We start from the raw sequence: 27,171 nt of genomic DNA, 5'->3' as shown, positions 1-27,171 counted from the left end.
CCGGGTTGCGCGCCCGCGCCACTAGTGCCCTCGCCCCGGCCTGGGCCGGCGCCATGGCCGGGGCAGGCGGGCGAGGACGCCGCCGCCACCACCGTTTTGTCCCCGGTGCTGGGTGGCGGCTGCTGGGAGGGTGCTGAGGAGCTAGTGAGGGGGTGGGCGGGCATGGCCTCCCCGCCTGGCGGCGAGGAGCAGGCTCTGCGGCAGCAGGTGACGGCGCTGGAGACGGCGCTGGAGACCTGCCGCGAGCAGCTGGAGCGGGCCCACTGCCGGCTGCGCCGCACCGAGCGCCTCTACCATGATGCGCGGGAGAGCGGCGAGGAGTTGAGGAGACAGGTAGGCCCCGGCACCCGGCTCCCCCCGACCCTCTCTCTCCCTGACCCTCTCTCTCCCCCCCGGGCCCAGCCCCGTCAGGCATCCCCTCAGCCCTCACCCCACACACACGCCGAGGACCCCCCGTTTCGCCTGTCTGAGCTGATGGGGCAGTGGGAGCCGTGCCTCCTGGAGCCCGCCTGGCTCTCCGGGCCCGCGGGACTTCATCCACCAGGGAAAGTGGCGCTGCTGCTGCTGACGACTGGAGTTTGCTGTCCCGAGTCAGCGTCCGAGGTTTGGCTTGACAGGTGGTGGTGGTGGTGATGGCGAGAACGGTAACGTCTTCTCAGCTGCAAAGTTGGTCTCGCAGTCAGAAGGTAAAACTGCATTTAGGTGAAGGAAAGAAGCTTAGTAAACAAGGTGAGGTAAAGGAAAAGTGAAAAAACGGTCCCACAGATGCTTATGGCAAAATAGGGAAGTTTTGTAAATGCGATGGTTCATCACCCCAGAACAGTGCTTATTGCTTGAAATTAAACTTTTCAGGCTGGGGATCTTAAAAATAACCATGGTTGAGTTTTTCTTTTTCTTCCCAACTGCTTGGCTTTATTGTTAAACCCTCTGTTAGCAGAAATTATGATTTTCATTATGCCAACCATTCAAGGAGAAAATTGTCTCCTGCAAAACAAAGATCAGTTGAAATAGCTATGATGTGGTTATGTTTTGTTTGAATTATAGAATGTAAAATAGGCTGATATTCTTCTCTGACATAGACTCCTAAAGTGCAGCATTATATTCTGTAACATGCTGTTTGTCTTTCAGGTTGAAGAGCTCACTAAGGAGATCTATAACATGAAGAACAAAGACATAAGTAGTGTAGAATTACAGACAGAGGGCTATGCTGCGTGGCCACAAGCAGGTAGAGAGAGTGGTAATTGCTTAAACAGGCATCTAAACCGGTATCTTTCTTTGACATATTTTTAATATAAAATCTATATTTTTTAAAAATATAAAAATATAAAATACATTTTTAACATAAAAAGGTATTCTTAGCTGTATTAACCTCAGTAACCTGACATTGCCTTTTTGTCCATTTCTTAATGGTCTGTAAGCAGAATTCATACCATAATAATCTGTTACATAGTGATCTTGTACATTACATGCAGACATATTTTACCGATTTTTAAAGTACAGTAAAACAAGGCAGAATTTGTTCAGTGAGAGTAGAATAAATTCAAAGCGGAGGCACTACCTAATAATTGATTTTAATTAAACTAATTGTATGCATAAATTTCCAGTTTAAAATTTAGGGTCCTTAAACTATATTGTGTAAAATATTGCTTTGCTAATTTATGCAACTTCAACTTTTTCTTTCCCCATTGCAGATTATTACTACTATGAAAATTATTACAAACACACTGGTATTCAGGACTGTGCATCTGAACTATCGGTGCAGCACAATGATGTCACTGAAGGCACTGAGCACAATTCCACAGAGGAATTGCAGACAGATGCTAGTATTCCTTTAAGGATGGGTAGCACCAAAGTTGCTGAAGGTGGACAAGAGGAAAACTTCGTCCAGAATTTGCAGGTTATAGAACTGTTCAGGGTTTTACCAATTTTGAAGTCAGGATTCTATTAATATTTCATTTAAAAGATGTGCTTTTGGTCTTGATGTCATTGTATGAAATTATTTTTTGTGATGGTGTGGTGCTGACGATAACAGACAAACATTATTGTGCTTTGAAACCATTTCTTTTTGTAGTATATTTCAAGTGTAACACACTCTTAGATTTGTTTTAAAAAAAAAAAAAGCACACTTTAAAACATATGTCTTACATAGCTTGGACACGTGGCATTTTTTTGTCAGCAGAATATGTTCAATATGGCCGTGCTGACTTTCCTAAAATGGTGGGGGCTTTTTTCCATCCATTGATATAAGGAGGCAACGTACCAGGACAAGAAAGTTCTTGGTGTTTTTTTTTTTTTGTTTATTTTCTTGTGGGTTTTTTTTCCCCTGCTATGCAGCCTTTTCTTAGATCACTCACTTCATCTCACTCGTTTAACTGATTTTTGTGCCTGAAGTGGAACAGAGAGCAGAAATCTATTTTAGGAATGTACTGAAAGATATTCACTGTGTATATTTTTGACATGAACCACTTCTGAATACAGGCTGGGGAAAGCGAAAGCCAAAGGATGAAGTCTCGGTCCCGTTGAAATCAGTAGGAGTTTGTCAGTAAACTGCAGCTAGATTTTTGCCTTCTTGTTTAATAGTTCTTGAATCAATTAAAGTCCATATTGGACTAATTTATTTTATTCAAAATAGGGCATTGTAAAATGCTAAAGAACTAAGGAGGTTCTTTTTAGAAGAAAATTTAATTTCTTACTTTTTGTTGTCAGGAAGCAGAAGATAGTTCAGTAATAGAGGGTTCTTTGGCAGAGAGCTTGAGAGCTGCTGCAGAAGCTGCTGTTTCACAAACCGGATTTACTTATGATGAAAATACAGGACTGTATTATGACCATAGCACTGGATTCTACTATAATTCGGTAAGGATTGTTTTCGAAACCTTTGGTGTTTTTTTCTCTCTTGCAAAGTTATAGTAGTAAAAGTTTATGTGAGCAAAGAACTATGATCCAACCTGACTTTATGGTTTGAAAAACATGTTACTGAAGGCAGAGAGTAATGGAAATTTGTTAATTAGTTGTTGAATTATTTCAGTCAAATTAAAGATAGCAGGCAAAAATAAAAAATTAGATTTTAATTCAGTTCTTTTTGATGTCTTCTAGATCTTTAACTTGCTTAGCATTGTAGAAATTTTATACTTTAAAGCTGTTCTGTAACTTTCAAAATTAAAAGCTTGAGCTAAAAGATGACTTACTTAAAAAAAAGACAGATTGCTGAACTAAGTCAGTGGCTTTTCCACAGTGAAAGGCAAGTTCACAGAAAATCTATGAAATACTGAAATACTTGTACTTTTATGTAAGTATTGTTACCAACTAGTTTGACGTTTGGGTAAAGAAAACAATGCTTTAAAAAAAGAAGTCACACAGTGGATCAAAATTTCATAATGGTTAATTTCTGCTGTATGTTTTTCATAAGAGAGCTTTTGGGGACGTTTCTTTTTGTCTTGTGAGGTATGTGTATACGTACGTGCTTATATAGGTAGATATATACACACCGTCACAAATCCCAGCGGAACTACTGTGATGAAGACAAGTTCTGTTTGCAGCATTATGTTTAACTTGATTTTGTATTAAAAAAAGTGCATGTGGTACACAAAACTACTTGTTTTCAGGGACAATTCTGGACTTCATTTTTAAAGTCTTAAATTATAGCATTGTTTTTGACATAATTTCTGGATGTAGTTAGATACATAAGTGTTTGGGGCTATAGATTACAGTTTATGGTACAATTACACAAAATAATATATTTTCTCGTTCAGTAACTGTTCTGAATTACAGGAAATATTCCTTGTTTGGGTTTACTGGCCACGTTTTGGTAGTGGGGCCCGGGGGCTGCAGAAGAGGTCAGGGCCTGCCAGGGCACAGCACCTTCCGCTGCAGGGCACAGCACCTTCCGCTGCAGGGCACAGCTGAGCCCATCAGAGAAGCTGGTGGTGCCTCAGTGAAAGCATGTTTAAGAAAGCGCAAAATGCTGCACAGTGGAGTGTGTACGTGTTGGGGAGCAGGGGTGAAAGTGGGGAGGGAGTGTGAGTAACAACGCTGTGAATCCCAAGGTCAAAGAAGAAGGGGTGGGAGGAGGTTCTCCAAGCACTGGAGCAGGCAATTCCCTGCAGTCCGCGGAAGAGGACGACGCTGGAGCAGATATCCATACTGCAGTCTGTGGAGGAACTCACACTGGAGCAGCTCCTTAAGGAGCTGTGGCCCATGGAGTGCCCATGCTAGAGCAGGTTCCCCTGGCTGGAGCTGTGGCACATGGCGGACCCACAGTGGAGCAGTTCTTGAAGGACCGCAGCCCACAGGAAGGACCCATGCTGGGCAGAAGGAAAGTGTGAGGAGGAAGGAGCAGCAGAGAGGAATTGTTACGAGCTGACTGCAACCCCCCACTTCTCATGTCCCTGCGATGCTTGGGCAGGGGCGAGGGAGGTAGAGGAGTTGGGAATGAAGGAGTGAAGTAGAGCTTGGGAAAAATGAGGCAGGGAGAGGTGTTTTGTCTTTGTTTCTCATCATCCAGCCCTTTCTTAACTGGCAATAAATTAAATATATTTTCACCAAGTTGAATGTGGCTTGCCCATGATGGTAATTTCCCTGTCTTTATCTTGACCCATGAGCTTTTGTCTTATTTTCTTCCCTGCTCATGTTGAGGAGAGGGATTGAGAGAACAGCTGGGTGGGCACCTCGTAACCAGCCAGGGTCAAGCCACTACAGTTCTTTAGTATGTTTGATGTTGTTTTTCTTTTTTTTTTAAATGTAGCATGTCGTTCTTTGTGTGTTTCTTTGAACGATGTATTTATTGAAGTAATGATAACATTGTTCTTTATGTTTGCTATAAAGGAAAATCAACTGCATTATGATCCAGCAACTGGAATTTATTACTACTGTGATGTGGAAAGTGGACGATACCAGTTTCATTCACAGGTGGATCTACAGTCTTATCAGGCCTCTAGTACTCAGCACACCAAGGATAAAAAAGGGAAAAAGAAGAGAAAAGAACCACAGCGGATTGCAAGTGAATATAAGGTAACTTTAGAACTGACAGATAGAAAATGCAAAACCTATTTGTTTTTTTTTTTCATGATGGAATTTATGAGTTGTGGGGTTTAGTTTTATGTAGAGGATGTATGCTTATTTTCTGAAGGATTCAAACATCTTCAAATTATATATACAGCAGGTTGCTAACATGTAGTTAGTTTTCAAGCAATTGTCCCAGTGAATGATTAAGGATGAAACTTTAAACTTGGATTCCCACACTTTTTCAATGTTATTTTATTACTACTGTATAGATATCTAAAATTGAGTGTCAGTGAAGCTCTCTGATTAACAAGCACACTAGAATGAATTCAGGGTACTGTGTGGACTGGATTTACATCAGAAATTCAGTGTTACTTCAGTGTCTTGATTTTAGGGTTTTGGCTTCTGATTTTTGGTTGGGTTTTTTTATTGGCTGGTTGTTTTGTTTTGTTTTTTTAGTTCATGTGATGAATCAAAAAATTACAAAAGTTTTGAAAACGCACACACACACCACCCCTTCTCTGCAATGGTATTCCAAAGCTCATTCCATTGACATTTTACTATATCTCTGCCATCATTTGGGATTGTTGAAAATGCCTGTGAAGGTCTAATCCTTCGTACATTATGCCCACTTATTGATATTTTGTTTGGTCAATACATTTTTGTGGTCCATGGTGTGTGGATAGGCTGTACATCTTAATAAATACCCATTGTACTTAACTTAATTTTAAGCTATAAAAAGCATAACTGCTTTTCTGTTGTCTTTCCTATTACTGAGAAAGCATATCATGTAGTACATAGTGACTGCCTTCAAAAACATTACTCACTCCTGACCATCAGAAGTTCTATTGTAACACAGCTATTAAACCTCAAGAAGCGTTTTCGTAATGTATTGTTGATGTTGAATCAAATTTGTATAGCCCTATTCTGCAACCTTGTTTTATGTCTTAAGATTTAATGGAATGTTTTGATTTCTTTAGTTTGTAGCACTCCGTCTTTTTCATTTTTCAAAGCTATTGCTTTAACTGGTGTATAATTTCATTATGTAGTCCTCAGTCAAGTTGATTGGTTGAAATCTGAAATAGTTATGTGAGTGTACAGGTACTCTTATGTAAGAGCTACGTAGCATCAGTACAGATTTTAAAAATTTTCTTATCAGGAGTGAGGTCTTCAGATAGATTAGAAAATGGAAGCTCTTTAGATTAAGAACCAGTGAAGGTCGGTTAAATGGATAGGGGTAGTTCATTGATTACAGAATTTATAAATAGACTGTGGCTAATGGGGGAGTTACTGTTCTTTGGGAAAACTTCACGTGAACCATTCCATTTTGAAAACTTGAAGTAGATACTTCGCAATACTACATAAAACAATCCTTTAGGCTTAAGAAAGCTAAGGGAGTTGAAGCTAGGAGTTTTACCAGCATCCAAGTTTTGGGCATGCTGTGTGTGGCTGCTGAATTATCATTCTGTCACTCTTAAAACACGTTGCTAATACAGAACTTTATTCATCACGTGTCAGGAAGGCATCATGAAAAGCTTGTAGGAATGAGCCTTTATCATATAGTGCAATTAATAGATATTTCTGGGATGAACTCTTACATATTGACCTAAATCAACAAGTGTGCATATAAAAGTTCTGTGGCATATATAGCTCTGACCTAACAAATAATTTTGACTGCTTTTTGGGATCTCATCAGAATCTGCTTCTGTCATCTGATTATACTACAAGTAGCTGCTTGTCTTTAGCTTGTTTTATATTGATAATATATTTTTACACAGATGGTCTTGTTAATAAATCTTGTGTGACGCTTGCCCAGTCACAAGGTAGAAGGTAAACATCCACTTACTTATGATTAGTTTTATTGATGCTGAACTGAGTACTTTGCTTTATTTGTGAATTAATTTGACCAACAAGATAACAGGAAAACACATTCTGTAGCGCGCAGATCTTTGCATTTGTGAACATTAAATGAAAGTTAGTGTCATAGTGAGAATTAGTCTTTTATTTTTTTAAAGAACAAAAAAAAGGAGAATACAAAGTGAAATTTGAAACAATCACTCTCCACTTTGAACTTCAAGAAGAAAAGAATGCCTCTTTGTCAGTGTACTTTCATGTAAATGCACTGTTAGATTTATAAAAAACAAAGCACCTTACTGTCATATTTTACATAATTGAGTTAAACCACTTCATTCCTGTTGTGTGGTTCTTAATCGTATAAGAAATTTGTTCATTAGCTTAAAAAAATTATATTAGAATAAAAGATTAAGATTTATTAGAATAAAAGATAATAGATTTTTCTGTTATAAAACTGAAAAAATAGTTTTTAAGCTGCACATCCAGTTCATAGATTTCTGGTATTTCTTGGCAATATTGTTGTCCAGTTTGGTCTGGTATTTGTAAAGGCACTGATTAGTTCATTCTAGTTATTGTATTATTTACATCCTAAAATAAAACCAGAAACATCTGGTTTTAAGTAGAACTCTGTAGTTGAAGCATTGTCTACTGAAATGCTTCTTACATTACGCACTTATGCCCAGCCGTCTCCCTTTCATTCCATTTGCTCTTCCACTCTTTACCAAAAAAAACCCAAAGTTAAAATAAAACCTGTCTCTGCATACTGATTAAATTATTAAAGTTGTGACAATTATTTTGAAGGTTAGTACTTCATTATTACTTTTCCCAATTGGTTATTAAATTGTGCTGCTAGCCTGAAAAACGCTATTATCTAATTTCTTGACCAAAGTAGGCTTTACTTGAGTTTCTTTTTCTAGGGCCAGTACAAGTAGAAGAATTGTTTGGTTTATTGCCTGGTCTGTGGACCACTAGTAATGGTAAATAAAGCAATACCAGGGTCTAATTCTGGGAATGTGCCGTATACCTGCTGAACTTTATTATTCCTGGATGAAGATGAGGCGGCTTGTAAAGAATATGCACGTGCAGCAAGGGAAGACAGTGAGCAGTAGTTAGGAACCTCAAGTACACAAAACACTTGTTAAACTTGTTTTCTCTCTTTTTTTAGTTAAAGGATTAAATGTAAACAAGTATTAATAGATTTTCAGTATTACTTAAAAGTTATCAAATAAAAGGAATAAGGAAATTTAGCAGCTGCATGTGTGGATTATCACAGCGAATACTTCTACATAGACAATACTGGTACCTACATAGTCTTTTCAAAAATTGCGTGTGATTTTTCAATGACTTATTCTATTTAAACCAAAGTTAATCTCTTTTTAATCTAAAAAAGATTGTAACTGGGCCAATCTTTAACTTTCTGGTCATAGGAGGCTTTTTTAGTTTTGGTTTGGTTTCACAGAATCTCACAGAATCACAGAATGGTAGGCTTGGAAGGGACCTCTGGACATCATGTAGTCCAACCCCCTGCCAGAGCAGGGTCACCTAGAGCAGGTTGCACAGGAACACGTCCAGGCAGCTTTTGAATGTCTCCAGAGACGGAGACTCCACCACCTCTCTGGGCAGCCTGTTCCAGTGCTCTGCCACCCTCAAAGTGAAGAAGTTCCTCCTCATGTTTAGGTGGAACTTTCTATGCTCAAGTTTGTGCCCTTTACCTCTTGTCCTGTTGCCGGGTACCACTGAAAAGAGCCTGGCCTCATCCTCCTGACACCTGCCTTTTTGGCCACAAGGGCACATTGCTGGCTCATGGTCATCCTTTTGTCCACCAGGACTCCCAGGTCTCTTTCACCTGAGCTGCTCTCCAGCAGGTCAGCCTCCAACCTGTACTGGTGCATGGGGTTACTCCTCCCCAGGTGCAGCACCCTACACTTGCCCTTATTGAATTTCATAAGGTTCCTCTCTGCCCAAATATCCAACCTGTCCAGGTCTCTCTGTGTGGCGGCACAGCCTTCTGCTGTGTCAGCCACCCCTCCCAGCTTTGTGTCACCAGCAAACTTGCTGAGGGTGCACTCTATCCCTTCATCCAGGTCACTGATGGATATATTGAAGAGGACTGGACCCAGTACTGTCCCCTGGGGAACACCACTTGTCACTGACCTCCAACTAGACTCTGTGCCTCTAATCACGACCCTCTGAGCTCTGTCTTTCAACCAGTTTTCTGTCCACCCCACTGTCCATTCATCTAACCCACACTTCCTAAGCTTCCCTGTGAGGATGCTGTGGGAGACGGTGTCGAATACCTTGCTGAAGTCAAGGTAGACTTCAGTTTGTAGCTATTGTGAAGATTCGATGTGCTCAGCAAACTTACGTTTAGTATCTGTTTATAAGTGGTAAGTTGAGATGCTTAACACTACAGAAATAGCAAGTGTATGCTCCACAAATACTACAGCATTCTTGAAAAAGCAATATAGATCTGAGAATCTAAAGAAAAAAATTAATCTGTTAATATATTACTGTATTATTGCTGAGTTAACAAACAAGAAAATACTAGTGAGTGTCTGAAAAAATGAATGTTCTTCTAATTGCAAAAAAAAACAGTGGAGGGGAACTCATGTGCTTAATATCTCCTCAAGAATGTTCCTGATTATACAAGAACTTTCTTGAAAGAGATTCTTTCTTTTTAATCACCAAACTTCTATATTACAAATAGTTTTATTTTGACTCGTGAAAATATGCATGCTGCCCCCATGCTTGCTTTTTATAGACAATCAGGAATTGTATTTGCCAGGATAAAGTATTAGATAGCTTCTGTGCAGGTCGCATGAAGTGGACAGATGGAATACTTTGGAACTTTCAGGCATATAGTTTAGTTCTGATTATCATTTTGTAGTCACGGGCCAAAAAAAAAGTGGGACAAGAAATAGCATAATTGTCTCCTATACAAGAGAAATCTTTAAATTTTTAAGTTTGGAAAAGTTGGAAAAAAAAAAAAAAACAAACCAAAAACAACAAACAAAACAATAACCCAAGTATACCACAAGGTGGCATAAATGATAATGTGATTCCCTGTCTCAACATCTAGATCTAGTGCTTCCGTACAGGTTGCAGGACAGACTGTATGCAGCAGTAGTAGTTCTACTACTACTTCATATAGTTTTTCTTGCTGGATTGAGGCCATTAGAAATACGTAGCAAAATTTAGATGCACATATGCCATTTTTCTCCCAGAAATTATTCTTACAGTTTATTCTTAAACCACTGTCTAATACATTTTATTTCAGCACAGTGCTCAAAATTAACTTCTGCTGTATTTTTCCATTATAGATGCACCCTAGTTACCTCTGTAGGAGAGACAAGGATTTCATAGTAGTATTTCCCATAGAGCTCTTGAAGCAGTGATTTTTATTTATTTTTATTACATGTAGTTTACTTTTTGCTGATATTCATCCCATCTTTAGGTACAGCAGTTGACAGAAAACATGGCTAATCTGCAGATTTCTTCTTCTGGATTGGCAGCTTCTGGTGAAGGTAGAGTTCAGACACCAAACACATTAGTCCGTGGATGCTTACCTTTAACCTGGATATTTTTATTAAAGGAAAAATAGTATCTAGTAGCTGTTTTCCTAAATTAATTAATTTTTTGAAGCTATTTGATCAAAATCAGTCCGTCTACAAAGTAACTTTGAAATATATTTGAAATACTGTATAAGTAAAACATCTGAAGAAAACTTTGATGGCATTCTAGAATATTTGGGAAGAGACATATTTAGCATCACTGTATTAACATAGGGTGTCCTGACTAAACAAACTATGTGTTCTTTAGGTAAGGCAAATTCATGTTTCCTGTATTTCAGAGCTGTCCACCAGTACGTAAAATGGATTCTTTATGATATAGGAATAGCTTTATTCTCTTTATGGCTTTTAATTGGACTTTTTGCCTTGGAAACTTGAGTATTGCAGAGGGTGGAAGACAGTAACTGAAGTACTTGTGAAACGGTGCTAGCAAGTGAAAGCTTAGTCATCTGAGTGAAAGAGCTACTTAAATTTCTTGAAAATGTTTCTTTAGTAAAATACTGAATTTCAGATTAATATTTCCAATTGAGAGTCAGTGCTAAAGATCTAATACATTCAGCCCTTCAGATGAGGGTGTTGAGTACCCATGATTCCATTAAGTCACTTACTGAACTTCTGGCAAACTAAGAAGCAACAGACTATGCGTTTCTGAAAAGTTGTATTTGTACATATTTGTATGTTTTATATAAAATAAATTGATTCAGAAAACAATACAGTTTAAAGAGTGCATTTATTAGAATTAAGCTCACAATAATTTTTAAGTTCTAATTTGTAGGCATGATGAAGAATTGCATGAACATGCATGTTGATCAGGCATAATACAGAAAAATGTGAAGTTTTGAAAGACAAAATGCCTTTGTCACAGTAAAGCAAGAGTATAGTTAAATGCTTAAAATATTTTGAATTTTTCGTTAAAAACGGTTTGGTTACTATGATCGTTCATGTATATATTATAAGCAGGCCAATCTGCACTTCAGAAGGTTGTTGTAATCAGTAGTTTGTGGCCTATCCTTTATAAAGCAAAACCATTGATTCTAGTCACACAAACATGATCTGCAATTCTTATAAGGTCACCCCGCATGGGATACATAGAAATCCTGATTTCACTTGCACCTTTGGCTGTCTTTGTCAGGAATGCAGAAATATGAAGTAACTCAGCCCTGGAGTTAAGCAATATTTTATTATGGATCAGATTCATCCCACCTCTCAACTTTACTGGTGCTTCGTGAGAGAAAAGCTAGTGGTGATACCCACTAGATAGAAAGTTTTTCAAAGCTGAATCACGTATAGACAGTCCACATCCAACATGTGACTGTGGGGTAGGTCTGCTGACTGTTTAGAAGTATTGTATGTGCCTGCTATCATGGTGTGACAAACATGGTTATAATGAGCATGTACTTGCGTACTTTGTGTGTTGTATCATGGGTTTGGGATGAAGAATTAAATATGCTGCTGTTGAGAAATGAAGTACATTGCTAATATTGATTAGATCATTTAAGATGGTATTCACTAAATACTCTGTTTACTGGTCATTCCTGGTTTTTAAGCTGTGGCTACATGGAGGCAAGGCACTAGGTGCTGTTACACTTTTCATGCATGCTACATACGTTCTATGTTAGTACTAGTAGTCATATATAATGTAAAAGGATTTCTTCAGCACAAGTAAAGCCCACCTTAAATGCTTTAAGAATACATTCAGCATCCCCAGGTTTAATGTTTAGATATTGTCAAGATGTGCATTTTAATACAGATCTGTGGAATTACAAAGGGCTCAAAATCCATATTCTTTAGGAATGCAGTTTTATATTTGCTTTCTTAACAGTTGATTGTAGTAATAGTGGGAAAAATGCAGAAACTGCTGAGAACCGGCTTAATGGCCATATTGGCAGAAAGTATGTACAGAATCCTTGGTCTGTCTATGTGAGTGTTTTTTAAAATTCCTGTTTTCAACTCAGAACAGAGAGTCTACTCTTTAGTAGCTAGGCTTTGAAACACCACGTTTTTATTTTTTAATTTAGAATATCTGAAGTGATGCCAAAAATAAGTATCACTGGAATAACTGTGGAGAAAGAGCTGAGTAATTGAAGCATTATACTTGGGCATTAGTGCATCACAGTCATCTGTTGCTTTGCCTCGGTTGTGATTTGAGCAGACCATTTATGTTTTCTATTTTCAGGTCAGATTAGTAAAACTTTGGTAGCTCACAGTATTATGGGAAGAAATACATTTAGGATTGCAGAGCACCTTGATAATATTGGGTGTTGATCTCATATCTTTACCAAACATAAATAGAGACAAAGATAAATATACTGGAAAAGATCATTCATAAAAGTAATAATCAGATTTACCAAAAAGGTTTCTAAAGGAATTAATGTGTCTGACATGTATGAACTGTGTAGTCTTACTTTTGGCAGCGTTGGTACATCTCTTATTTAAAATAAACAACATTATGGAGTGACTTTGCAATCCTTTCTTTCCTAGTTCTAAAACTTAAAGGATTCAGGAGGGCTACTGCATTATAGAGAAACGCCAAACACGCTGACAGTCCATCAGTTAAAGCATGAGGTCTTTTAAAATTTACTGAATATTCCTGAGAATCTGATGTCTTATTGAAAGTGTTTGAAAAGCACACTGAAGTTCTGTCCAACAGCTTGACTGCTGGACTGAGAGGAATTCTTGTATTTGTCTTACAGCTGTGCCACTGATGAGTTTTTACGATTTTGAAAAGTGAAGGTGCTTTAATTTCCATGATGTTAACATTCACAGTAATTAATGTATCTTGAAATGTAAAATGCTCTATATGAAAACTTTCTGAAAAAAGTCAAGGATGTTTTTTATTTTAACTGCTGTGTTGCAATATTTTGCATAATTCAGGGCAATTGAATGCATTCATTATGAATGCAAGATGGCAAATAACTTACAATAAGGGGGGTTAATTTATCTTTTAAAGCCATTCGTTCGTTGTTTTTTAAGATGGTCATCAGGGTTACTAGATTGAGTATTTTCGTGGTACTCTGGGAAAAATAATCTGAAACTTTGGATTTCTCAGTTTAAAAAATTTCTTTTTTCTGCTGATGAATTCAAGTGGCAATGGAAGAACCTGCAATCATCTATCTGGTGTTCAGTGGAGAAATCTGTTTTAGTACAAAATGGATTCTCAGTAGAACTGTTCCATATAGCATAAATTAAACTTAAGTTCTCTACAGAATCTTCACAAAAGGCTTTGTTAAAGTTGTAATTTTGAAAGTATGAAGGGCAGGTCATTAGGCAAGCATGGGTGGGCATTCCTGATATTCTGGACCATTGTGGAAAAAAATGAGAAGACAAAAAACAGGAGGAAGATATGATGAAGATAAACGAAAGAACTTTTAAACAAGTTGCAAGAATTGCTTAAGAGAGGGACAGAAGCAGGTGTCATAAAAGCAAAACTGGAAAATATTCAAGATGCTGTTGTACAAGTTTGAAAGTGAGGACAAGGATCTTAGGTTTTGTGTGAGAAAAGAGGAAGGAATAAGTGAAGTTTAGAAGAGGAGTGCAGTCACACTTTTTTTTCAAAGAGAAGATGGTCTCAGTCACGTCTAATAGGATGTGGGAACATTTCTACTGAAATGTTCTGTTGACTGCATACATTAAACTTTCTGGAAATTTAACCATTTTTTTATAGTTGTAAAAATAATTCTTCCTAGTGAAGAATTTACTTTCAGGCTGATAGCAGACTTCAGAATAACTCAATCTGCAAAGAATTTAACATTCATTAACTCCCCTCCAGGATTTGGACACAGAAGAGCAGAAATCATCTGACAGCCTGAATTGTTCTTTCACTACTGAGCAAGTAAGTTCTACTGAAGAAGAAGAGTATCTAAATGTAAGAAAGAAGACAAAAATGGACACAAAACCACAAAACAATCTAACAGCCAAAGAATCAATTTCTACAGACAGCGTAAGTTCACATTCATGCAAAAGTACACCAGATACAGTAGCATACACAGATGACAGTAGAACAGCAGACACAGAGAGTGATCCAGAGGAAGGTGAAATTACAGATTCTGAGTGTGAAGCTTACAGCACTGAGGATGAAGTAACAAGTGAAGAAACTACTGATTCAGAAGACTTGGAAGATGAAGGTGAATTACCGTGGCTTTTATGTGTGATATTACTGTATTTTTCCAGGACCCCATTAAGAACAAACTACAAGAGAACAGTTTGGATAATTAAAAAAAATAAAAGCATGCAAATAGACATACTTTGAATTGAGAAGTGTTATACATTACCAGTATTTGTTTCCTTCTCTTTACTTGCACATTAGCCAGAAGTAAGTTAGGTTTGTGATGTGGTGAGCAAAAAGGTGCTGCTTTTTCTTAAAGTAAAATTATATTCTAATCTGTTATGGGTAATGGTCCATAAATTATAATATGATAGTAAATTCTGTGAATGTATTTATATTTTGTTGCTGTAACTAAACAGTTGTATACATGTAAATAACCAGAATTAGGAAAACATTTTTAATACTTTAGTGTGCAGTCAGAAAGCCTTTGAAACAGGAGTCTCATCAAAGTTTTCTCTCAGATGTGCTTATACAGTATAATTCCTTTTTATGAAAGTTGCACAGGAGTCAGCCAGGTCACGGCTGAATGTACATCAGGGTAAAACTGTAATTTCTTAGTAGTAACAGTATTTATTTTTTCTATAATTGCAGATGAAGAAAAGATCTGGCCTCCTTGTATCAGAGTAATTGTAGTAAGATCACCAGTTCTGCAGACTGGATCACTTTATATAATCACTGCTGTGAAACCTGCCACAATTGGGAGGTAAAACTGAATGGAATTTGTTACATGTGTCTGAAACTGTACCTCACTTTGAAAGCTGTGGAAGCCAACTCAGGATTGCTTGGCCCTATTCTTCATGCTTGTTCTCCTAGTGTGCAGCAGTTGTGAGGTACTCTGAGTTAGGTTAGCCCACAGTAAGAATTTAAGTCATGTCATGTAACATCATGCTTGCTGTAATAACAGCTTACACAGTTAGTGTAGCTCAGCTGTCATGAATATTTGTTAGCGATCATTTGATCTTGCGTCTGAATCCTAGTGGCAGCAGACCAATGCAAGCCATTCTTGGAAAATTGTTGTTTTCTAGAAAGTAAGTAAACTTTTTTTCTGGGCCACTAAGGTAACTTTTTCAGAAATGGAGGAACACACCTCCGAAATTCAGGATCACAGGAAAGCATATCCTGGAATCCCTGACACGTGTAAATTCCAGTAGAGTTGGTTCATAGTTTTTTAAATAAGTTGGGTTTTGTGCCAGCCTGTATCCATTCTTCCAGTTCTAATATTAAAAAAAAAAAAAAAAAAAAAAAAAAAAAAACCAAACCAAAATCTGGTTTGTTCATTGTGGATGATGAATTAATGCTTTTTTCCATGCTTACTGGAAAACCTCACCCTTTCAGCTGCTTTTTTCTAATGCTGATAGATGTGTTTTGATTTGCTCTTACAGCTGGAGTTTTCTAGGTACATTTATGTGAAGGTTAACAGATGACAGTTCTGCTTGCAATCTGCATATAGATCATTTGCTAACCGCATTGTTTCTTCACCCCCTAGTATAAGAAATTAATACACAAATCTCTTGCTCCTACTGCAGTGTTTTTGACCCCCAAAAAACCCTTTACAGATTACTTTCATTGCTTATATTACCAACCTAGTGCTACCAAGAATTCAACTTCAGAATTGAAGACTGGTGCCAAGATGCACTGAGGAGTTTGAAGGATGCGCAGTTCAAACTATTATTTACAGGTTTTATGAGTATAAAAGTTCTGATAGAAATGTCATGGTTATAGATAAGAATTTAAAGATACAGCTTTATCACATATTCTTTGCCTACTGTGTATAGTTTACAGATGGAAGAAGGGACGTGAAGGAAGTCTTTACATTGTGTATATTGCAACACAGTGTCTTACATATGTAAAGCTCCCTACTAGCTCAGAAGAGAAACATGGTATTAAGGTTCAACTGAAATAGGTCTTTTGTAAGCCATGTATTAGACCTGTTTCTACTTTGTCATGACTTATATATCAACTTGTCTTTCCAGAGAAAAAGATGTTGGACACACACTTGAGATTCCTGAAGTTGGAGTCAGTAAGGTAACTCTTGTTTCTGTCTACTGAAAGGTAGATCAGCATATGAATGAAGCTGTAGATTTTATGTCTTTAAATTTTGCAAAATTTTATGTTAATTTTTTTAAAGAACTTTTAGAATGAGGTGTGGGTTTAGCCACTTTTGAAGTTAGAAAAAAGAAAACATACAGTGTTTTACTGAATGGGAAATTAACACGAACAGTAGTGTGATTTCATGTCTAGAAAAGTTAAGTATTTTTTTAAAGTGCAGTTTTACATATCCACAGGGTAATGCACCATAAAAAAATTTTACTTTGAATCTTGAATTTCTTAGTTATTCAACTTGAGGAAAACGTATTACTCTGTTAAGTATTAAGGTTATATAAAATACTGATGTCAGCTAGTTGGAACTTTATCATAAAGTATCTTGTAGTCCTTTAAGTAACTCATACTTTGCCACATTGGAAGTATATACTTTTTCAGTACTAAATCAGTTTATGGTCAAAATAATCATATTATTAATAGTATACTTTAGTATACTTTAGCTCATGCTCTTGTGGCCCGTCCCTTTGCACTTCACATGAATGAAATCATAAGGTGTGGAATGCTCTATTAACTTAAGAGTACCAGAGCTACTCTGAAATCTTACTTTAAAATAGCATATAAATGGTGATTTGCTTAATAACAACATTTCACTTATGCTTCTATTTGTCAGTTCCATGCAGAAGTGTATTTTGACCATGACTTGCAAAATTATGTTCTTGTGGATCAAGGCAGTCAGAATGGAACAGTTGTTAATGGAAATCATATTCTCCAGGTGAGTCCCTGTTGTTATTATGCTGTGTACATTGCAGAAATCTGTAGTCATGGGGTCATTTTAAATATGTCATGGCAAATCACTAACAATGTCATTGTATGGCTTCTTTCATACATTAGTCTCTTCCTTGGTTCCCCTCTGTTCTTAACGGCCACTTACAATATTAAATGTTTGATTTTTTTATATTAGGAAAAATCCACTATGGTTGCAGTTGCTAGAGTGAAATACCCACTGTAGTTAAATACTTGCCTGCATTTGTGAGACCAAACTGAATTACTAAATTATGAGCAGTATTCATGAAATAGAGTTTGTGCCCTTCATTAGTAACTGATTAACATGGCTGCCAAAACTTTCTTTTGCTGTAGCCTAAAAGAAAATGTGATCCCTACATCTTGGAGCATGGAGATGAAGTGAAGATTGGTGAAACTGTGCTTTCTTTTCATATACATCCTGGCAGTGATACTTGTGATGGATGTGAACCAGGACAAGTCAGAGCACATCTTCGCCTGGACAGGAAAACTGAATCTTCTGGTTAGTCATGTTATCACGGGATATGTTTTTTATTATAACTCTTTACTTCATAAACATAATTACTACTTCAGGTTTGTTACAATTTTCTTGTCAACTAGGAATAGTTCTATAATACATGATGATGTATTTTCTTCTTGGTATGTGTGTCTGTGTGTAATAATGTTAGAACAAAAATTCTCAGAGTTATCTTATGTTACAAAATATTGTTACATTATTAATTAGAAATTCAATCCTATGTTCTTCCTTTTAGTTTGCCCAGCACTTAGCAAAGAAGAAAGAGAGACAGTCAGAAGAAAAGCATTAAAACAAATCCGGGTAAAATATGGTTTACAGGTGGGTTGACAGTAAAAGTTGATTAAGTGTTTGAAGTCTACATCTACTTTGTTATTCTTTTTTAAGTGCGAGATTTCAGTGAATAAGGCAAGTTTTCAAATGCACTCAAACTTGAACCTGGTAGTTTAGCTCAAGCTTGTCTTTTTTGTACCCTAAATTATTTACAAACCTCTACAGAGAGAGATGCTGGTAACAGGGCATGGAAGTTTTGTTAAAATTTTAGGAAAAGAAGATCCATTCCAATGTGTGCACGATTCCTTATCTTTTTGAGGTTAAGATTTCTTAAGACACCAGTATTTTTGTCTCTGCAAATTTAAGTTTGCACTAAGTTGCAGTGCTGTCTTTTATTTGGAAAACAAAAATAATGAGCAACTGAAAAAATGATGGAAGCAAAAGGGACATTTTTTAAGTCTTTAAGTCCACTTTGCCGTAGAAGAATGCCAACATGAATGTGTAAGCACTATATTATAGAAGTATTCTTAGAGATTACTTTAACTGTGGGGTTACATCCAGCACTTGTAGTTAAGTATTTGTGTAGAAAACAGAATGCCATCGTTTCTTTCAAATTCTTCAGATATCAAAATAATATTGATACAGAATCTATACACATGCTTAGTTCTGTCACCTATTCTGAAGAAAAGAGTTGCTGAGGAACAGCCTAAATGTTTAAACAGAAAGCCAGTGGCGTATCCGTATCATTTTCTGCTAAATATGGACAGATTGATTCTTCATACCAAGAGAAGATTCAAAATAATCTTTTAGTTTATATACAGCCTCTGTGAAATTAATGAATTTGGCAATATTACATTATTATGTGATGATGGCAATAACATACCTTAGAAGGTATGGCTGTAAGGTAAGAAACTACTAAGTGAGAGCTATAGGTTTTTATTATAAGATTTAGAATTCATTAAATAGGCTGAAGCTGCCTTACTTTTGGAAGGAAGCAGCAAAGTTGCTAAAAATAAAGAATTTAAAGCCCACTTTCTTTGTCTTGATGGAATTTCATCTGTTTATAAAGAACACAGAGTATGAAGACAACAAAGCAGTGAAGAATCCAAAGTACAAAGATAGAGCAGGCAAACGCAGAGAGACCATTGGAAGTGAAGGAACCTTCCAGAGAGATGACAGTCCAGCTTCTGTTCATGTGTAAGGTTCTTTTTTTTTTTTTTTTTTGGGCGGGGGGGGGGAATCTAATGTGTCTCTAGTGAATTTTTTAAAATGATGATTAAGTACCAATTACTTATTAGGATACAGTTTGTTAGATTATGAATTACCTGTATATAATACGTTCAGAGCTAGAAAATAGTACGCTATTCTCACTTCCCAGTTTATATGCTCTTTTTATTAACTCTTCACCTTCCATACAGAATTTAACTTAGCAGTAAGGATGCTTAGATCACTTTCTTACAAACTCAAAAAATCAAGGAACTCCTCAGCTGCACTACTGACACATTCAACAGTAGCTATTTTTCAAGTGTCTCAATTCCTATTTTTCCTGTCCGGTCCCAGTAATAGTACACATGCAGGTTCTTCACCTGCAGCTTCTTTCATTGTCAATATCCAGCTTATCATAGGATATGCATTTTCATACTCTTGAATGACACTTACTGTAATGTTCAATTATTTCTTTGTTTCTATATTTGCTTTTTGGGGTGTTTTATTTAAGAAATATGAACTTGTAGGTGCTTCTAAGTTAGTAAAAGGAAATGTGAGGCAATAAAGTATGTGCATTAGGATGATTTGGTGGTGAGGCAGCGATACTACTTTTTTCCCTGGTGCAGTCAGTTCCCACACACACTTTATCTTCTGAAGTAAAAAAGTAGTTCAGAAGTTTTAAGAAAGTTAGCATTGACCAGAGGCTTGGAGTACCTTTGGTAACTGAAGATATTCATGGAAGAACTTGCAAAAGGTAGCACTCGGGTCTTCTGAATAGCTCTTGATGGAAGTAGTTCTGTAGCATAGTAGTTCTGGTTTCTAGAGCAGCACATGCATGCGCATTTCTGTCCTTCAGTATTTGATTTGAGAGCATACTCTTGGTATTAACTCCTGCTTATCAGTCATCTTAAACTTTCTTCAAAGTGAAATTGGCAACAGCAACAAAGGACGTAAAATGATGGAGAAGATGGGATGGAAGACAGGGGAAGGCCTGGGCAAAGATGGTGGTGGTATGAAGGATCCGGTAGGTGTCTCTGGTTTTAACTTGGAGCAAATACAAATAGAAATGTATTTACAGTGAAAAATGTCTAGTTGTAAGCCATTCTTCACTTGAAGCATTTCGAAGTCTTGGTTAGGAAGGCATAATCATCTCAGTGGAACTAATCTCAAATAATTTTTACTTGATTAATGAAATATTTTGAAATTTTTCAATTATTTGTCCGTTCAGTGGAAAATGCAACCTAAGTAAGTCAGTGTTTGTTACGAGACTAAGCAAGGGCGGAGAGATGGCTTCTAGGCATTGAACCGATAATCTCATATTCAAACACAGAGTCTGGAGAAAGACTGAAATTACTTTAAGTGATGTGAATTCAAGACAGGCTTGTGATGGAATCCTTCACTTTCTCTGAGGCTGGTGTAGCACAAAAAACAAGCTAGGTGACAGGCCATGAGAGAGGAAAAGCTGTCTGAAGTCACTGTAGCAACGGAGTTCTGGGCTTCTGTGGCAGCTGTTAGCCTCATTTTTGTCACCAGAGATGTGCCGTCTTTTGGCACTAGTGCTGCTCAGAGCCACACCATATCTTTTCTTGTCAAACTACCCAGCACAGGGATCATATGCTATTCACTTGGTGAGGAGTACTTCAATAATTTAGTGGCAGGCAACATCATTCAGCACTCTAGATCATAGTTCTACAGGTGGTGATTTGATGCATCAACAGTACGTTATATGTCCATGTATGACCTAGGTATATTAGAGCCTTAAACAGAAGTGCATGGGGAGCGGGGAGTAGAATTAGTATTGTAAAATAACATTTAAAGTATTTAGAATACCTCACTTGCATTAAATATTGTTGTAACTGCATTTGACAGATCCACCCTCAGTTACATAAAACGCATGCAGGTTTGGGTACCAGCAGACCAGCCTCCATTGAAGATGTTCAGATCATCCAGAGCAAGAATAAAAAGAACTGGGATAAAGCAAGAAAAAGGTTTGCTGAAAACTTCCAACAACCTAAATCACAACAGAATACACCTAAGACTACGCCTTGGGTTAGAGGGACTGTACAGTGAAGTATCGGATACCACAGCAGGGTAACTCCCATGTGTAAATAGTTGGGAGAGAATTTATTTTTATTCTTTTTTCTTTTGCTCAAGCAGAAGTGATCTGGTGATAGGTAAAATACAGTCGCAGAAAAAAAAACTATACAAGATTAACTCTACTATGTTAATTGGTTTTCTGCAGTCTTCATGCTTTTATAAAAACACATTTTTAATAAATAAATGGAATTTAGAGGGATATTCAAATTTAAGTACTTGAAAGTGATTCTCCTCAGCAGCAGGAAGTTTCAGTTATGTTTTTAACACCATTCTTCATGGAAAGTCAAACTGTTAACAACAAACAAAAACATCCATTAAATTGAAATATGATACCTTTAACATTCAAACACTGGTTTAAAAGCAAGCTGAAACAAAAGAAAAAGAAAACCCCTTGGACCCCTTCTAACTGCCTTTTTCTTCCTTGTATGTTTATTCATGATTGCTATGAAATGCTCAGCAAGAGTTACACCACTCTTTAAATGTATACAGTTCAGTACTAGTCACATGTCTCAGCTTACCTTAAGGGGGGAAAAAAACTTGTTTCTAAATGATTCATTGGTACTGTTCAAAAATAAATACCGTACTCTATAAAATAAACTATCAGCATTGGTGAAGAAAACAATGTTCAAAGACAGCTTGTAGCAAAATTTTCTTCTGTGAACAACTTGCCTGACACTTGTTTAGTAAATCTGTATCATGCCTTTAAGAGAGAAAGTATGTTTAGAAAACTGCTGTCTGTGTGTATTATTTATTAACTTTTTGTTCTGATACATCCATTGCTGGCAATGGAAGTTGTATCAGAAAAAAAAAAAGTTGAATTTTTGGTGGGGAAGGATTGCCAAGCTGAAGCTGGGTATTTATTGAATATTCCTAAACACAGTAAGTCATTGTCCATTTAAGTAGTGTGCTTTTTGATACTATCTTACGTATATGCTGGATCGGAGTGCTCTTCTAAAATAAGAAAAACTTAATTCCATTGATACTTCTCCAAGTAAGGGAAGCTTGGTAGTCTCACCATCCTACTGGATCATGCACCAACTTGTCAAGCACTGTTCAGTAAAACCAGGACAAGTTCCTAGCTATTTATCTTAATACATCTTTAGACACATACAATAGAAAGCAAATTATTCAATCTATGTTATTAAATCATTAAGCACACTAAGTTTAACAACCTGAAGCATGTCTTACTTCAGCAGTATAAAGCTGAAGATGACAGTTACAAGCATTCTGAATGTCTGCAGCAGTATTGTTTAATTAAAATCAGTTCACTGTTTGCATTTGTAAGCAGTTACTTTGTTTTTACTGTTTTAGTGATAGTTATGAATTATTGGATTAATTTGCTGTTGCATTCCTTTATATTGACAACTTCACATTTTCAGAGGCTACCTATTTCTAGCTGTGAAAAAAAAAAATTGTTCTGTATGAAACAGCTACATGCTAAGTTTCTGTTCACCATATACATAAAAAGGCACTTCAGCAACTAGGAGGGAAAAAAAACCCGTATGCTAACAGAAAGTTTTTGCCTTTTTTTTTTCCTTCCACAAAAGTTGACCTTTGTGGTCTTCACAGTAAATCAAACTACAAATCTTTACCTAAATGGAAAGCAAGACATCTTGTACATACTTCAGGAGGAAGCTTAGCTTTCCCTCTCCCCAGTTATTCAAATAACAGCTCTAAGAAAAGTCAATCACTGGTTTATTGTTACCTTCCAAAGAAGAACCTTGAAAGGATTTAACTGAGTTTGCATTTCATAAAGTTTTTGAAGACAGACATCATTCGTCTTCTGAGAGGGGCATGGCTTCATGCAGTCAAGCACTGACTGCTTTCAGTACTGCAGCTTCCTCTTTCAACAAACGGTTCCATATAAAGGGTTGAAGCTTAGTGTCAGTTTAGTGTTGGTGTGACAAATCCCATTCTCCCTTGATGCTGCCTAGGAAATTGGAAAAAGTGGTGCCATTAATACACAGCATTGTTAACAAAGCAACTGAAAATAAGGTCTGACTAATCCTCATAAACCAGTTGTGCGCCTTTATTAAGTAGGAAGACTTGTATTGAGCTAAATGGAGCTTTTCATCCCCTACCTTAGTGACCTCTAGAAAGTTTTAAGTTCAAACAAGGCAGGTGAATTCCACCAATGGTGTGCAAGCATTATGTGCAAATGCAGTACTGCTTTCCCTCATGTCAGGAGGGGAACACGAGTTGCCATTGCACTATTATAATTTTGGAGGCTATAACCAGTAAGAAACAGCATAAAGTTTAACTGTCTTACCTTCTCAGTCCTCCAACCATCCCGTTGTCTTTTCAAACTTATGATACTTAGTATTGATTACTTAGATAAAGTTGTTTTGTATACATCCAAATCAGAAGTTTCAGCAGTTTACTCTGTGTGTATATATAAATATTACTAGTGAATATGTATAATCTTAAAGCTATTAGGAATAACTTTTTATATAAACAAAGTATTTTCTGTAATCCTAACAGTGACTTTTGCAAAGCACCAATTTACCAAACGTATTTCTGAAATTCACAATAAACTAAGAAAAGCAGGTAAATATGTATCTTTAATGCTGAACAACCCAGCTGGCAAGTAAAAACAAGGAGCGCATTCATTGTATTTGTGAAAGCCACTGGACTAAACACCTATGCCAACAGGGGCTCTGAACTATTGTACACATATGAAATATTTTTACAAAACATACTGTAGATGAAACTGGGGTTTCTGTTTTAGCAAGAACAGGTCCTTTGCTGCTGCAGTTGTTTGTATGAAGTGTACCTGCCTTTCAGCCCATAGTAACTAATCCACAGCAGCTTGAAGACCATGTCAAGAGCATCCTGTTACAAACCATTTTTAAATGTGCATACACACAGATTTTGTTATATTTGGACTTTTTTGTAACTGCTGCAGATATTTGTGACCACAGAATGTGGGATTTTTCTCTCATCCAGCTGCTGCCTCACAAATGGTTTTTATCTGTGTCTTGTTTTAATCCGGCAATACCCCTCTGCTGCTGCACGTACCTGGCTCAGGGTCTCTGTGGCCCGGCTCCATTGGTCTCGGTGCGGCCCCGCAGCGTGGCAAGGTTCTACCCACTCTCATCCCTTTGCCCTCGGGTGTCTCGGTGTTACTTCAGCACCGCCAGTGAGGCACACGCTGCCTCTCCTGCGGCTCCTCGGGAATGGAAGGGGGGAAAACAGAGAGTTACGGCCTCGCCGCCCCGCCGGCGGGGCCCTTCCTGCGCGCTCAGGCCGAGCCGCTCTGTGCCGGGGAGGCCGGGCGGCGGACCGGGCCCGGCAGTACCGCCTGCCCCTTCCTCCTCCCTCACCGCCCTGAGCCAGCCGCCCTCCACAGAACCCCCTTTAGAGCCCGGGGAGCAGCCCGGCACCGGCCCATCCCGACCCGCCACGGGCTGCCCTCACCTCCCCGCCAGGCCCGCCGCCATCTTGCCTCGTCTCGTCCGGACAGAGGCGGCGGCGCCGCGCGGGGGCGGCCGAGGGAGGAAGCCAGCGTGGCCTGCCGGGTCCGCCGCCGCCGGGGGCCGTGCGTCGCCTCTCGCTTGAGGACTGCTTCTCCTCCTCCTCCGCTCCCCGCCACCTCCCGCTAGGGCTGCGGGCTCGGGAGGTCCGGGAGAGGCAGGGAATTGGGGTGTTCCCCTGAGTGGTAGGTACCCTGGAGCTCTGGAGCAGCGGGAGTAAGGAATCCATCACAGGAGGACAAGGCGACCAGAGGCTCAACAGCCACAAAAGAAAACAAGAACCATGGATACCAGTTTAAAAAGACATCCACATGACTTTTTTGAACATTCAGCATCAGGAATTATCACAGAATCACAGTATGGTAGGGGTTGGAAGGGACCTCTGGAGATCACCTAGTCCAACCCCCTGCCAGAGCAGGGTCAGCCAGAGCAGGTTGCACAGGAACGCGTCCAGGTGGGTTTTGAATGTCTCCAGAGATGGAGACTCCACCACCTCTCTGGGCAGCCCTAGAAAGAATGAGTGGAGGAGTCTCAGGAGTGATACTGAGAAAGAAATGGCAGGAGGAGCCAGCGCAGCTCACCAAGGGAGCCAGCATAGCAGTAGCCACAGCCAGTTTGGGGCCAGCAGAGCACCTCGTCCCACCAAGAGCTGACTCTTCATCCCCCGTTCCCTGCCATTCTGCTGTAAATGCCTTACAGCCCCTACTCCCCAGCCTCCCTCTGCTCTCTCTACATGTTCCCTCCCTTCTGTGACCAAGGGCGACGGTGGACTGGCCTTGTCTTAGTCTTAGGTCAAGCCTGGTTGCTGCGGCAGGCAGCATGCTTTGGCCAAACCTCAACTGTTGGGCTTTGTGAGACGAGAACGTCTGCACAAATGGTCAGGTTAGATTTTGTGGCTCCTTGAGTCTTGCACTAACATGCTCACCTTCAACCTTTTCCCCTTGCAGTCCTTCGCTTTCTTCTTCCTTTTTGTTTCCCCTGCCAAATTTAGATCATCAGTTTTCTTCATTTAGCTACTTTGTACCCACTGAAAAAAAAATAATCAAAGTGGTGATTAAATAAAACTGTGATAGTTACTTGGGTTAACCACCATTTCACTGCCCTCTGGATTTGTTTTTTCAGCCTGTACTACCTCCAGGAGTACCCTCTAAAGTGCCCAGCAATGCTGAGTTAAGGCTTAGCGTGAAACTAAATTATAGTTGCAGTTCTTTAATATCCATGGCAAACCCTAATCTTTCTGTTCGATTCTTTGTCTGCATAATGGGAATAATAATAGTTGTTCTCATTCCCTCTTTAGAGATACTCAAAAACGCTGAGGTGTTTCTGAGGTATGTTTTCTGTTTGGAGGTATTTTTGAGGGATTTTCTGATCTGTGTCAACCAAGAGGTTGGGTTTTCTGGTTATGATTGCTGTGGGAGAGCAGAGCTTCTGGCTGGCTGGGTTATTTGACCGTGAGCAGTTGTTAAGCTTTCTGCAAAGGAGGTCAGTGTGATGTGGAAATGATAACCAGGAAGCACTAGAGATGGGCTGCTTGTGCTTGTTCTGGTTAAGCACAAGATAATAGGGTGGACAAGGCCCCCCCATCCAGCTTTTTAGAGCTTTTCTTAAAGCACTTCACGAGAAGGAGAGTGTGGTTGGGATGTTCTTGAAAAGTATGATTTTTTTGAGACAGTAGTTCCATTTGTCATTTTACCATATAAATGCTTCATTTTAGACATCTGTATACAGCAAAGACTAGACTTGGAAATCACTCGTAGTACACACCAGGAGGAAAATTACAAGTTCTTTAAAATAGCTGTATCCACTACATGTCGTTAGTGTCAGATTTTGAAGGTATTTAAAGAAGGATAGCTCTTCTGATGAATTTGCAAGGTTTGGAGTTTATTATGGATTGAGATATTCTATATATGTTTTGGCTTGATGGAGAAATACTTGTGAAAGATCACCGTGAGTTTCAGCTGTATTTGTTTTCCTACGTGTCTGTACATGTGGCACCCAGCAGAGACCCTGCCACCAGGCTGACGGTTGAAATCAGCACCTTGTTTGCTCAAATACCCATTTACTTTGAATTTGCCACAGCCAGAGTTGAGTGAAAACTGAATGTGGTTTTAAGCTTGTAATCATTCTCACTCTGGGTAGCCGCTGCTTGTGCTTCCTCAGACCTTTTGCAAAAAACAAGGTTAGCTGGTTCTTCCAAGGCTGTATGTTTGGAGTTATTCAAGGGATGGTGGAACATTG

General features: G+C 38.5%; 1 protein-coding gene, 1 long non-coding RNA gene and 1 other non-coding gene across 4 annotated transcripts; 1 reads left to right on the top strand and 2 right to left on the bottom strand.

Annotated features, from left to right (window-relative positions):
- On the top strand, window positions 1-22,190 carry AGGF1 (angiogenic factor with G-patch and FHA domains 1). 2 transcript variants are annotated; one of them, XM_074568915.1, is made up of 14 exons: window positions 1-333; window positions 1,129-1,225; window positions 1,692-1,897; window positions 2,707-2,853; window positions 4,822-5,007; window positions 14,191-14,545; window positions 15,118-15,229; window positions 16,500-16,551; window positions 17,240-17,341; window positions 17,707-17,872; window positions 18,123-18,205; window positions 19,227-19,354; window positions 20,288-20,387; window positions 21,233-22,190. In XM_074568915.1, exons 1-14 carry the CDS (start codon window positions 163-165, stop codon window positions 21,431-21,433), a joined length of 2,106 nt encoding a protein of 701 aa, XP_074425016.1. In that variant the 5' UTR covers window positions 1-162; the 3' UTR covers window positions 21,434-22,190. The 2 variants fall into 2 exon arrangements, with proteins under 2 accessions (XP_074425016.1, XP_074425017.1); XM_074568916.1 differs by lacking the exon at window positions 14,191-14,545 and adding an exon at window positions 10,307-10,376.
- On the bottom strand, window positions 21,467-24,936 carry LOC141735775 (uncharacterized). The gene is made up of 3 exons (XR_012584830.1): window positions 24,878-24,936; window positions 24,479-24,629; window positions 21,467-23,390 (listed from the first exon to the last, which is right to left on the bottom strand). It is a non-coding gene; the product is annotated as an uncharacterized LOC141735775 (long non-coding RNA).
- LOC141736622 (small nucleolar RNA SNORA47) lies at window positions 23,606-23,744 on the bottom strand. The gene has a single exon (XR_012585033.1). It is a non-coding gene; the product is annotated as a small nucleolar RNA SNORA47 (small nucleolar RNA).
- Window positions 24,937-27,171: the final 2,235 nt, after the last annotated feature.

The sequence above is a fragment of the Larus michahellis genome, chromosome Z (assembly GCF_964199755.1).
Source record: "Larus michahellis chromosome Z, bLarMic1.1, whole genome shotgun sequence".
NCBI lineage: Eukaryota > Metazoa > Chordata > Aves > Charadriiformes > Laridae > Larus > Larus michahellis.
Note: the sequence above shows the minus strand (reverse complement) of the source record. Positions and strands in the feature narration are given on the sequence as shown.